This window comes from Anoplopoma fimbria, chromosome 15 (genome assembly GCF_027596085.1).
Source record: "Anoplopoma fimbria isolate UVic2021 breed Golden Eagle Sablefish chromosome 15, Afim_UVic_2022, whole genome shotgun sequence".
NCBI classification, from domain to species: domain Eukaryota; kingdom Metazoa; phylum Chordata; class Actinopteri; order Perciformes; family Anoplopomatidae; genus Anoplopoma; species Anoplopoma fimbria.
The window spans coordinates 8,461,842-8,474,962 of record NC_072463.1 but is presented as its reverse complement, the minus strand read 5'-3'; the positions used below and the strand labels follow the sequence as shown (position 1 = coordinate 8,474,962).

Sequence of the window (13,121 nt, the reverse complement as noted above, 5' to 3'; positions counted from 1 at the left end):
CATGATCACGTCATCATAAAACACATTTTATTTTAAAAGGTCACTACCGGAAGTTGTACACCATCGGCCGCTAATTAACGTGACACACAGTCAGAATGTAGCACAAACACCCGCAACAGCAACGCAACAGAAACACCAAACAAAAAAAAATCCACTCTCAAAAGTCGACATTCGCCGAGAAGAAGAACAATAGTACGAGGTTTAATCTGCAGATAAATCACCCACACGTTAACCGACAGTGTAGCTAACGCAGTAACACACACCAGCAGTGTTTAGTGTTTACTTAACGGTAACGTGGAACATGTACGTTAGCTAGCGTTAGCTTCCAAACAACGTTAACGTGAATGTGGGTTAACTAGCTAATGAGATACATTATCTGAACGGCTGTCACTCATTTGGTTAAATAGTTCCTACTTCTTCAGGGAGATCAGGGTAAACGTGTCAGGCACATTGAGACCATCAACATTAACATCCAATGTAGAAATATGCTAGTTTCCTGCACACAAACCCATATGTGTCCCACACTACTGTTAGTTAAGAAGTTTGTAACCTGGTTCAACTTTTCCTGTAGAATAACCTGCAGCTCCATGTCTGTGCACACAAGGGACAGGGTTTGATTTGTCAGTTAAAGCTGTTATCCAACAGTTTAAACACATTTTCCCCCCTCTCTTTCTAAACTTATCTCCTTCTTTTTGTGTCTGTTTGTGGATGTCTTTGTGTGTGCTGCAGGTGTGATGTTCTCCCGGAGGTGGAGGTTCGGTTGGGACAGGCACAGTGAGGTGGACCTCTTCGCAGACCGTTATGACACCAGCCCAGAGACCCTGTCCCAGGCCATCAGAGCTGCAGCCTCTGAGGAGCCGGACGCAGATGGCAGCGTGCTGTTTGGCCACCTGCAGGGCACTGTGGTCGGCCTCAGATATTATACAGGAGTGGTGAGGATCAATCAACCTTTATTTGTCTGGCGAATTGCCACATAGTGTAGTTATAGGTTGAGGAGCCATTAAAATCATGTGTGTCTTACTCTCTACACAGGTGAATCAAGGTGAGATGGTCGGTCTAGTGAGACAGCCACAGAACCAGTACGACCGCAATGCAGTGATGGTCGCCAATATCTATGGCAACCAAGTGGGCCACATCAAGCGGGAGCTGGCAGCAGCTATGGCTCATGTCATGGACAACAATTTGGCTAAAGTTGAGGGGTGAGTCGATTGTTATTGGGATGTCAGTGTCTTTCTCTGCTCACATGTTGATGTCAGAATAAGATTTTTTTCAACACATAAGGTAAAGGATTGATTGAAATACCTGACTTACCCCAAATGTAGGCATATATGTGTGGTATTGATGGATCCTCAGAAACGTCTGTATTCGCTAAGATTTTTTTTCTTATTCATATCATGTTTTCATTGTTCTGTGGCTTTAAAACTATGAACGCTATCACAGTGGAATATAAACAGCGTTTGATTTGGTGTGTGTGTTGTTGTCTCTCTGCCGTGTCAGGGTGGTACCCTCAGGGACGAAAAACTCGTTCACCATGCCATTGATGTTGTCCTTCTGGGGGAGCGAAGAAAACAAAAATGCTGTGATCGAGAGCATGGCTCGTCGCGGATTTAAACTGAACACAGGAGGAGGCAAAGCAACAGGTACCAACAAACACACTCATCCATCCGATCTCACTCGCCTCCTAATGGATGTCCTCACGTTTATCCACATAGCCTGCATTGTTGGATATAAAATGTCGAGTTTTCAGGTGTTGTCATCAACTTTACCATTTATTCTGTGTGTGTATGATTTCAGGTGCAAATCAGAATAGTCAAGGTGCCCGTGCGTTGTCATCTAAGAAAGGCTTGACCATCCCACTAACTGCAGAGGAGGTAATCTACTTAAATTCAGTCAATGTAATATAAAACTTTATAGACATTTTCTCCATGTAATTAAAGTAAAAAAAATAATAACTTTGCATCTGTTTTGGTCTGCTTAGAAACATCTTTATTCTTTCCTCTCAGTTTTTGACATTTCTTTACTCAATCGTTACAATACGTCTTTCTCGTGCTTACAGAATGAATTGTTCAAATGTTGTTTACCTTTAATGCTTAACTCATATGGAATGAAATTAATTTGCAGTTATTTCTAAACATTGTGAAACAGACTTTAGGGCTTAAGTCAGCAGTTAAAATTCATTTTTTCCTTTCAGCTGAAGAATGCATTTGACAACCTTTTCGATGGCTTGATGGAGAGTGAAGACGGAGAGAAACAAGCAGCCGAGGTGCGTATTCGACCTGTTTAACTGTCTTTATTTTATGCATTTTTGTCTTATATTGTATATTTTATTACTCTCATAACAAATATGTCAATAACTATTGATATTATTATTATTATTATGAAACTTATTCTTATATTGGACACATTGTAGGTCACCTGCTAAATGTCTGTGATTTGATGTCGGCAAACCATGCATCTCTTTCTTGCTGCATTTGTTTGGGAGAAACTTCTTCTCACCTCTGAGTTGTGTCCCTCTTGCACCCTGAAATATATGTGTGTGTTGTCAGTGTCTCAGTGCAACTTTATCGTAAACATGCATCTCTCTTTCTCTGCAGTCTGTGGGAACTCCTCTCCTGCCTCACCAGAAGCAGGCGCTGTCCTGGATGTGTGCTCGAGAAAACAAGTCTGCGCTGCCGCCGTTCTGGGAGAGGCGAGGCGAGCTCTACTATAACCGCCTCACATGTTTCTCTGCCAAAGAAATACCAGAGAGAATTCGTGGGGGGATACTGGCAGATGACATGGGACTGGTGAGAAACACAGACTGTTATGTGATTTCATTACTATTTCAAATAATATATTTATTTTTTCATATCATGATGGGGTGTTTTGTCAGTTGCTAGTTACTGTATGTAGTAGAGAAAAATTGTGTTTTAAACTTTGAAATGTATGAATGTGTTAAAAAACAAGGCAGGTTAACATTATTGTTTTCTCCAATAAAAGGATAATTGAAACTTGACCCTTCGAAGCTGATTTTTTTTTAATTCATTTACCACAATAAGAGGCTTCACACTGCTGATATATAAGCAGACATGAATCAATACCAAACCCCTGTTTATGTTTTCCAGGGAAAAACTCTGACAACCATCGCTCTGATTCTCACCAACTTTCACAAAGGAAAGCCTCTGCCTGTGGAGAAATGTGTAAGTGTAGCTATGTGTGAATGTGTTAGTTTTTAATCATTTTGCAGTCTGATTGACTTGTGTTCTGCCATCATAAAGTGTTTGTTTACATGTGTGCAGGAGGAGCAGCCTTCACCTGTCAAAGCCAAAACTAAACCAGAGATGGCCTCCAAACTGGAAGGTAATCTCAATTTTCCCTAAATTAGCTGGTGATGCGGATTAGCTGATTTTTCTTTCTGTCATCTTCAGTCTTCATTTATCTCTCTTTGTGAGTGAGTGTGGAGGAAACGTGCACATGCTTGAATACAAAAACAGAAACGGAGCACTAACAGTAGAGATGGTGTGTTTTTGTTTCAGGTCGTAGCAGTAGAGCAGGAATGAGTGAAGCAGCAGCTGGTTCGCTACGCTCAAACCTGTAAGTGTGGTTTAACTGTATTTGACATGCTCAGACATAATAAGACATATGTACATGGGCACCAAGTTTGAGTCTCTACCGCAGCGGCCCAGATTTTAATCCAACTTTGCTGCAGGTCACCCCCCTCTTTCTTCCCCTTTCCTGTGTAGAGCTGCACTAACAAATAAAGGCAAAAAAAGTCCCCAAAAATCATTTAAAAATCTTTATGTGCATAGTTAAGAATGCAAATTACAACATCTGGACATATTTCCATACATTCCGTGAGTCTACATGTCACAAATGCACACCTATTTTGTAATATGTAATAACATTTTGGGCCGTCAGTGGTATTATCGATCTAGCTCACTTCACTTTGCTCTCTGCATATATCTTATGTACTTCTGTCTGGGTCAGTTCTCAGGTGGAGGTGATTTGTGATGATTCGGCAGACGTAGTGGACAAGTCAGAAAAGAGTAAGAATTGATTTTCATCTCCATATCTACCACCTTTAAGGTCTGTTCACAGTTTTGCTCGCCTTCCTTTGCTTTTGTGTCTTACATACATTGTTTACCTGACTTCTCCACTTCCAGGTACCAGCAAAGGAAAGAAGAAAGCGACCAAGCGAAAGCCCTTAAAAGGTACAAGTCCAGTAAAGTCTTTGTATTTGTGCACTATAATATGTTCATGTAAGTGCATGTTGAAGACACATCTTCTACAAATTACTGGTGAACTGATGTTTGTAATATTGATTTTCTTGGGGTGACACTCCTCAATGCTGTTGTAATTTTGCTTACATAACATCATTATCACCATTCCCTATGAAGTGAATCCCTATATGTATGTTTTATGTGCAGAGCCCCCTAAATTTATTGAGGATCTGGACTTTGCTGCAGCACTGGGTGGCTCAGCAGCAGATACGAGTCTAAAGAAGAAGAAAACTGCCGCTCCTACACAGAGTGAGTTCTAACAGTATACATACTATATTATTTTTGGCAGGAAAAAAAGAAAATGTTGTTGTCATATTGGAGATTTATGTGTACCTTTTTTTTTGTATGTGCAGGTGTGGACTCCTCCATCACTGAAAGTGCAGATGACTTATCAGCAAGAACAACTCTCATCATCTGCCCACTCTCTGTGATCAGCAACTGGCTGGTAGGAATCCAGCATTACACTTTCTGTCACTGAACTTCATGGGTGTGGGCAGGGCCACATTGAACAACAAGTGAAAGATTAACATGACAAGTCTTGTCAAAAAAGGCTGTAGGAAAACAAGCTATGTTGGTCTTTTGTAAGCTTTTGACCAGGGAGGTTAGACTAACAGAGCAAATGGTCAGAATGGGCAACCACGCTTCATCGACTCTCATCCTGAACCTGGGTGCACCACAGGGTTGTGTTCTTAGTCCAGCCCATTTCACTCTCTTCACCCATGACTGCACCCCCATGCACTCCTCAAACAAAGATTGCTGACGACACTATAATGGGACTTATATCGGACAATGAGTAGACACGTTGCATAGAGCAGGTCCAACAACTGTGTTTATGACATCAAATTCCTGTGAATCTTCATAAAGAAAGATCTAGCATGGCCCCTTAACACCTTCTGCCTAGTGAAGAAAGCTCAACAGAGGCTTTTCTTCCTGAGAAAAATTTAAATATGTCTAAGATCCTGATAAACTTTTAAAGGAGCACCATAGAGAGTATGGTCTCTTCTACGGTGCCGTGTTGTGGTATGCCAGCTGCTCTGCCGAGACCTGGAAAGACTCGGTCCAGGTGGTTAAAAATGGCCACAGAGGATTGTGAGAACTGTGCTTCTTAACTTGGACACAGTGTATTCAAGAAGGGTAACAACCTCAGTAAGGACCCAACTCACCCGGGTCACAGTCTGATTGTCCCCTTGCCATTAGGAAAGACATACATAGCCTTCAAATCCTGAACAAACAGATTAAAGAACAGTTTTTCTCCAGAGCTGTAGCTTCCATCACCATCCAGCCTCCCATAGCTTTAGAGGATGGAGGACCTTAAATATTATCACCCACCAGCTGCTAATTCATCCCAACACTTCCCATCTTACTCGTTGTGCAATACCTTTTCTAAATGTATTGTATTGTTTCTTGTCACTGAAGGTTACCAAACGTAATTGTGTCATATGCCAATGCTTCCATTTGCTTCGTTCAATGCTACCATTCTATCCCCAAAGTCAGCCATGTCATGCTGTCTTCCTCTGTCCTTTTGTGTGTGTGTGTGTGTGTGCAGGACCAGTTTGAGCAGCATGTACGTGCTAACGTGAAGCTAAACGTGTATCTGTATTACGGCGCAGAGCGCAACAGGAGCAAGACCTTTTTGTCCTCTCAGGATGTGGTGATTACAACCTACAACGTCCTCTCTGCCGACTTTGGGGTGAGTGGGGACAGGTCACATGTTTATCTGTACCTGTAAGGTTTACCAAGGTGTTGACACAGAAAATAAAATATGGCAGATACTCCTAATATGGTGGCATTGACTGCAATCATTTATTTTGATAAGAAAAAAATCCTCTAATAGGAGCTCATTAATTTATTCATGTAAATATTCCCTTGAGAGATTAATTGCTTTTTAAATTAAATGTTTCTTTTACTCTTCAGAATAAGAGTCCCCTCCATGGGATCAATTGGCTGAGGGTTGTGCTGGACGAAGGACACGTCGTAAGAAACCCTAATGCACAGATGAGTAAGGCTGTGCTTGGCCTAAATGCTCAGCGACGCTGGATTTTGTCAGGTAAACCTGCACTTTACCACACACACACACACACACACACACACACACACACACACACACACACACACACACACACACACATGGGGCGGCTGTGGCACATGAGGTAGAGCATATAGTCCAACATATTAAAACACAAACATACTTGGTCTGGGTGGTAATTAATTATTGTTTCGGTCATCTCTCCATACAATCAATTCAAGTCAGTGAGATAATATCACAGTAATACATTTATTCAACTAGTCCACCGCACATATTGACTATTTGAATGATTGAATCAAGCGCACACAGTTACAGCCTCATCATTGAGGCAATTCCCAAATGTTTGTGTGTGTGTTCATTCTTCCGTCCCACCAGGTACTCCTATCCAGAACAGTGTGAAGGACCTGTGGATGCTGCTGGCCTTCCTGCGTCTGAAGCCCTTCGATGCCAGAGAGTGGTGGAACAGAGTGATCCAGAGACCCGTCACTCAAGGAGACAGGGCCGGCCTGCAGTGAGTGCTCACAAACGTTACATTACACTGCTGCACTGTAGTGATAACACTCCAGAGGGCGCTGTATGTCTGAAATCAGTTATCAGGCTTTTGTTGTGACATTCCAATGACATTTTAAAAGTCCTATAATAATTGATCATATCGTACCAGTTTGCTATTTTATAAGGAAGCTGGTGTGTTAACAAACTATGTTGATTATCCAGTGAAGCCACCGGAGTGATAATAAGGTATTAATAAACTCAGACAATTGATACTGTTCACATAGGAACCTTCAGAGCCTGGTGAAGTGCATCACCCTGCGGCGGACCAAGGGCAGCCAGGTGAACGGGCGCCCCCTGGTGTCTCTGCCTGAGAAGACAGTGTGTGTGGAACAGGTCGAGCTGAGCCAGTCGGAGAGAGAGGAGTACGAGCTGGCTCGCAATGAGGGGAGAAACACCATCGGCAGGTATGTGTCGGTGTATTTATGTACAAGTGCATGTTTGAAAAAAATCAACGACATGATAAAACTGATCAGCAACAAATAAAAAGTTGGTGTATGAGGCCATTTTTTACAGAACATACAGCTGTTTATAAATGTCCGTTAAATGTTACAGTTTCTTCCTGTAAACAGCTGCATATTGGTGCATTTTCTTTAAGCTATCTTTATTATGTTTGTGTGTGTGTGTAGATACGTAACTGAAGGGACAGTCTTGAGGAATTATGCTGATGTGTTGGCCATCCTGATGAGGCTTCGACAGCACTGCTGCCACCCTGATCTGCTGCAAAAAACATCCTCAGACCTGGGTAAGACCTGCAGTGTGAAAAGAGACTAATGCAATAACTAAATAACGTATATAGAGTATAGCGTTTGAAGCCATTGAGTCACTTGATTTGAAGAATGGCTTGCAGGAGATTTCTGGTTATTTTTTATTTGGTTGAAAATATATATTGTATTTTTTGAAAAATAAATTCTGATACCCAGGTTTCACTTTTGTAAAGACAATCAAGGAATGTTAAAATGTGCCCGCTGTAATTTACAGAGAGCATTTTCTCCTCTTCATGCCCACACAGTCCTGATGGTAGGAATAATCAGACAGAATAATTGAAAACACCTGTGTGAGTGCACCGTGGGTGTGTAATGAATTTAATCTGCAGCTTTTTGGATGGTGTGAACACTTATATTCTTGTCATAGCAGGTGTAATAATTAACGTTAACGATGACTGCATTGCGTTTGCACCTGTTCCATGCTCTGCTATCGTGCATGATTGCTTGGTTTACTGAGACACTTGAATGGAAAGGAGCCCTCGTTAGTGTTATTGATTACACCTGTGCTTTTACACCTGCTTTGACAAGTGAAAATCCCTACTGTGCAAAAATCCTTCTCCCAATTCTTTTCATAATATTTTTATTTATCTGCCTTCTCAACCTTTCTTCACTCTACTGCTATTCACCCTTTTAATTCTCTTTCTCTGTTCATTTCCTGTTTTTAAAAGAATATCCGCTGCCCCTGAAAATGTATAATAGTCATTACTTTTTTTCTCCCAGTTTTAGCTCATGAATTTCACTGTATGACTGTGGTACTGATTCATTATTTGCAGCTGGTAACATGTGCAAAAGGTTAACATTGCTGCAACTTATTAACGAACCTGTTTTATGAACATATAGTCTGTGAGGTGAATACGTCAATCCAACCCAACATGTATAAAATGTGTTTAATCCTAGAATATAAAACCCACATTCCCAAAATGAAAGAGGTCATGATGTTTGTGTCCCAAATTGTAGCTACAACTCTGGCCTCAAAACATGTTTCAGAAAGGTTTCTTTCCTCTGTGTTCATTTCTTCACATGTCAATTTATCAAATCTGTTGTCTGTAGGCGCTCCAGCGACGCCTGCAGAGATGCGGGAGCGTCTGATAGAGAAGCTGCGGTTTGTGTTGGCCAGCGGCTCAGACGAGGAGTGCTCGGTCTGTCTGGAGTCGGTGCACCTGCCCGTCATTACACACTGCGCCCACGTTTACTGCCGGCCCTGCATCGCCCAGGTTATCAGCACTGAGCAGGTAATGTGCTGCCTTTAGCAGACACAGATTTGTAATTGATTATCATTTGACAACTTAAAAGGCAAGTTTTAACTTCTGTGTAATCAATTAATTAGCTGCTAATCATCAACAAATCTATCTTTTCTTTATGCTCTGTTTGTGCACAGGAAACAGCGCGTTGTCCTCTCTGTCGAACTGAGATCAAGACCAGTGAACTGGTGGAGTTTCCACAGGAGGATATGGAGGAAGAGAAGAGTACAAACCCTGAGGGGTGGAGGACAAGCTCAAAGGTACAGCTGCACATACTGAGGATGCAGAATTAACTGGGTGATAAAATGATAAAAACACTGTTTTGTGACTCTTTCCCCTAATTATTTACCCTAAGTCACTCTTATTGAGCAGTGTGGCAGTGATAAAATTTGTGCTTAAATGCTACTTCATTAGAGCCGTGTTGTTCCTCCTCTGAAGTAATTTTCTTTAATGGATGCAGGTGCAGGCGCTGATGGGAAACCTGCTCAGGCTGCGATGTGAAGACGGCAGCATTAAGTGTTTGATCGTCTCTCAGTTTACACGCTTCCTCTCAATACTGGAGACTCCACTCAGGTAATACACACATTCACAGCAGTAGTTCAGGATTTTTAGAAGTCTGTGCTTGTATTTTTTATGTTTGTTTTAATCATAGCTGTGGAGTCGTAAGTATACTTCAACGACTTTTTTGTGGAATTGAATTATTACAACAGCTATGGTGGAAGGTTCGGGAGTTGTTTTCCTTTTTCTGAAAATGTAGGTTTCTACATTTACAGCTTTCACAATTATTTTAATTTAGAAATTGGAACTTATAAACTGTTGGATTTGTGGCTCTAAGGTGGAAGAAGACCAGGTTTAGAAATGTATGCGTGTCAAGGAATATCTGTTAGCAGTGCACCAACAGCTCTCAAGTTGATCATTTCTAGATCTAGTTAATGAAATTGTCCGTTATGTTATTTTATGACTTGTCTCTTGACCTTATTGTCCTCCTTTCTCTTCACCAGAGAGCACGGTTTCAGTTTTGTGCGTTTTGATGGCACCATGAGCCAAAAGAAGAGGACTCAGGTCATCCAGGAGTTTCAGAGCCCTGCAGCCGACAGCCCTACTATCATGCTTCTGTCGCTCAAAGCTGGAGGGGTGGGGCTTAACTTGACTGCCGCCTCTCATGTGTTCTTCATGGACCCTGTAAGTGCAGATTTGGGCCGGGAACCAACCAGACACACAGCTTATTAAATGTATCAGGTTGTGTACGCTGAAGGGATTTTGATACAGTATGTTATCTCTGCAGGTTTACTGGAACAAACATTTTTACACTTTTATGGAAACAAAACAAAAAAAATTATAAGAGTACATACAGATAAAAGAATAGAAACAAATGCCATTTATGAGTATTGTGACGATTTTTAAAGCCATTATCTACGACCTAAATTGATCACGAGAAACCCTGAAAATGTCTAAATCAGAGAGATGGTAAAGTGTTTTCAGTTTTAACTGCATGTTTGCTTTCTATTGACTGTGTGTTTAAGGCATGGAATCCTGCTACAGAGGAACAGTGTATCGACCGCTGCCACCGTCTGGGACAGACGAGGAACGTTTTCGTCACCAAGGTCAGGAATCTATTACTAAACCATCTGTGTTAGTACTTTTGTATTTGGGTGAAGGCTAAGTGAATTTCTTGTCAGTGGCAAGGCATCACAAGTCTGTAAAACAAGACTGATGTTCAGGTACCTGATGATGAAAATGATTTCTTCAGAGCTAATATGTTTTATTATTTATATAATATTACATTCTAAGGCTGAAATCCATTTGCATTATCCGTAGTTCAATAAAAGAGAGAAAAGTGCATGAGAGAAATCCCTGACTGGAACATTTAGCATGTATTTATATTTATATTTTGTGTGTGTCTGCAGTTCATTGTGAAAAGTTCAGTGGAGGAGAACATGGTGAAGATCCAGAGGCAGAAGCAGGACCTGGTGGAGAAGGCTTTTGGTTCCAAAAACAGTGATAGGAGAACGTCTCGCATGGATGAAATCAAAGCTCTGATGGAGCTGTAGACGTCTGACCAAGTACAGTTCCAATGTTTGTGTTGTTCCAATGTTAATACATAAGTCCATGTTCAAACAGTTGCCTGTGTTCCTGATGGTTCAGACAGGTCACATCCGAAGGACCACCGAGATTTATTTTGTACACATTGTCAATTTTCTGCTATTTTGAAAGTGTTTATAGTTCATCGGGAATGTTGTTACTGTTCTTACTGTTTTATTTCTACTTATTTTTCATGTTTAAAGTTTTGATACTGATCATTAACAGGACAAAACACTGTTGTTCAGTAGCGATGCGTAGGAGCGGTTTGTCTTTATCTCCAACTTGATCATAAAAACGTCAAAGCTGTGTTTAAAATATGGAGGTGGCTGATAAGGATTTCGTCAAAAGTTTATCCCCCGGAATAAAGACTGAGTAGAGAAGCACACCTGTTCTAGCAGCTTGAGGTAACAGCCGTGATGACTAAGATGTTCTGTACGTAGGATTTATTTGTTTGGCATCTCTGGATTGAAGAAATGCAGCCTGCTGATAATGTACATTTGAAGCTACTGTATTTAAACAGACACGGAGCAGCTTTCAGAACTTCAATGTCTGTTTAACCAAAATCATGACATTAAATGGAAACATCTGTTTACTACACAATCGAATAATCATTTAAGTGGTCGCACTATGTGCTTCTCAAATGTTCGGATTTGTTGCTTTTCTCTGTTTTATGATACGAGTCGTACAAACCAAGATATTAAAAGATGTCACTTTTCGCCATTTTTTACTACTCTGTGAAATCTCATTGACCAGACAATCAATTGAAGCCCTATAATCAATAATACATAAAGAATAAAGCAAAAAAAAATGTCTTGACAGAGGTTATGGATAAAAGGTGATTCTTCAACAGTTCTTTATTAGCGCTTCTACAGGGATGTACAGTAAACAGCTACATGACAGGACAGATCTGCATTAATTGATCTCACTACAGTTTTGTTCCATTTCCACACTCATGCATATTCAGGATTTCAAAACCATATATAGGCTCTCAACCTTGCCAGCTCCTTGTTGGAGGAGTGTGTTTTATGGAGTGAGGAGAGTATATTTATTATTGTTAGGAGCTCTATATTATAGTCTTCTATTATAGTTTAAGGTCACACTGCTGAAGTGAGGTAAAAGAGACATTGGTAACAGGAAAGTAAGGACTCATCAGTTAGATGTGTTGTGCTACGAGCAGCAGTTACAGTAAGTGAGGTTTTGTAAACAGCGATTGGCAATAAGGCAGCTGGTAACACTACAGAAAGGAAGTGATGAAACGGATCATGGCACCAAAGATTTACTGAAGTGGATCTGACGGGGGACATTACATAACATGCAGATGATAGATGCCTGGGGAGCGCACTAATCCCACACTAATACATACAACACTCAACATCACCTCAGGATGTGGTTGGAAGGACTTCATTACTGACCCACTTATGACTCTGTGCCATGCAAATACAACATAACGGGCCTTTTGTCCTAATACAACACCAGATACTACAAAGCTGAAGTCACACGGAGCTGGTGAGTGTCAGAGGCACAGATGAGGGAAGTTTACCCATGTACTCTAATTAAAGCGACATTGTCATAACTGGCAGGGACTTTGAGAGGGAAATGAGCCAGTTGCTGCATATCTGCTTTAAAGCGGTTTAAATAGAGAGACTTTTTGCAGGATAGGAGTTGTGGTAAAAATCCAGAAACAACTTTTAAACTTAACGATTTCATTTTCTCAGTTTCTGTTGTTGCTGAAAGTTTCCACAGATTAGGAAGACTCAGGAAGGATTGTGAATCCATCTCCATCAAATGCACAAGAACACTTAAATGAATAGTCTGATATTTTGGGAAGTACGTTTATTCGCTCTCTTCCCGAGAGTTGGATGAGAAGATTTACCACTCCTGTGTGCTGCCGATTCGTTAATGAATCATTCTTTTTTAACGACTCCCTTTAAAGACTGTTGAGTTAACTTGACTCGTGGAGTGAAAATCCAAAATCTGCTTCTGTACGGCGCATGCGTAGTTGCGCACAAGAGCGAAGGTTAACATCCAAGAGCCGCTCATGGCTGTTAAATGAAAGCTCAAAGTTGATGAGCAAATATTTCCTGCCCAATTATCTAACTGCCTCTGCTTACATTCCTCCTGATGCAAATTCCCCCCAAACAATGCACTGGTTTTGTTTTGTCTTGTCATGTTATCCTGAGTGGCATTAATGGACATG

The 13,121-nt window shown here is 41.0% G+C and overlaps 1 protein-coding gene across 4 annotated transcripts; it reads left to right on the top strand.

The window, feature by feature from the left end:
* Window positions 1–78: 78 nt before the first annotated feature.
* hltf (helicase-like transcription factor) lies at window positions 79–11,689 on the top strand. 4 transcript variants are annotated; one of them, XM_054614545.1, is made up of 25 exons: window positions 79–192; window positions 730–932; window positions 1,033–1,199; window positions 1,498–1,640; window positions 1,795–1,871; window positions 2,192–2,263; window positions 2,595–2,786; window positions 3,105–3,179; window positions 3,279–3,339; window positions 3,516–3,573; window positions 3,967–4,025; window positions 4,143–4,190; window positions 4,407–4,508; window positions 4,613–4,704; window positions 5,806–5,949; window positions 6,174–6,306; window positions 6,661–6,796; window positions 7,062–7,241; window positions 7,464–7,579; window positions 8,652–8,833; window positions 8,980–9,102; window positions 9,303–9,415; window positions 9,844–10,024; window positions 10,366–10,446; window positions 10,750–11,689. In XM_054614545.1, exons 2-25 carry the CDS (start codon window positions 735–737, stop codon window positions 10,891–10,893), a joined length of 2,877 nt encoding a protein of 958 aa, XP_054470520.1. In that variant the 5' UTR covers window positions 79–192; window positions 730–734; the 3' UTR covers window positions 10,894–11,689. The 4 variants fall into 4 exon arrangements, with proteins under 4 accessions (XP_054470520.1, XP_054470523.1, XP_054470522.1 ...); XM_054614548.1 differs by lacking the exon at window positions 79–192 and adding an exon at window positions 244–289; XM_054614547.1 differs by lacking the exon at window positions 79–192 and adding an exon at window positions 266–303.
* Window positions 11,690–13,121: the final 1,432 nt, after the last annotated feature.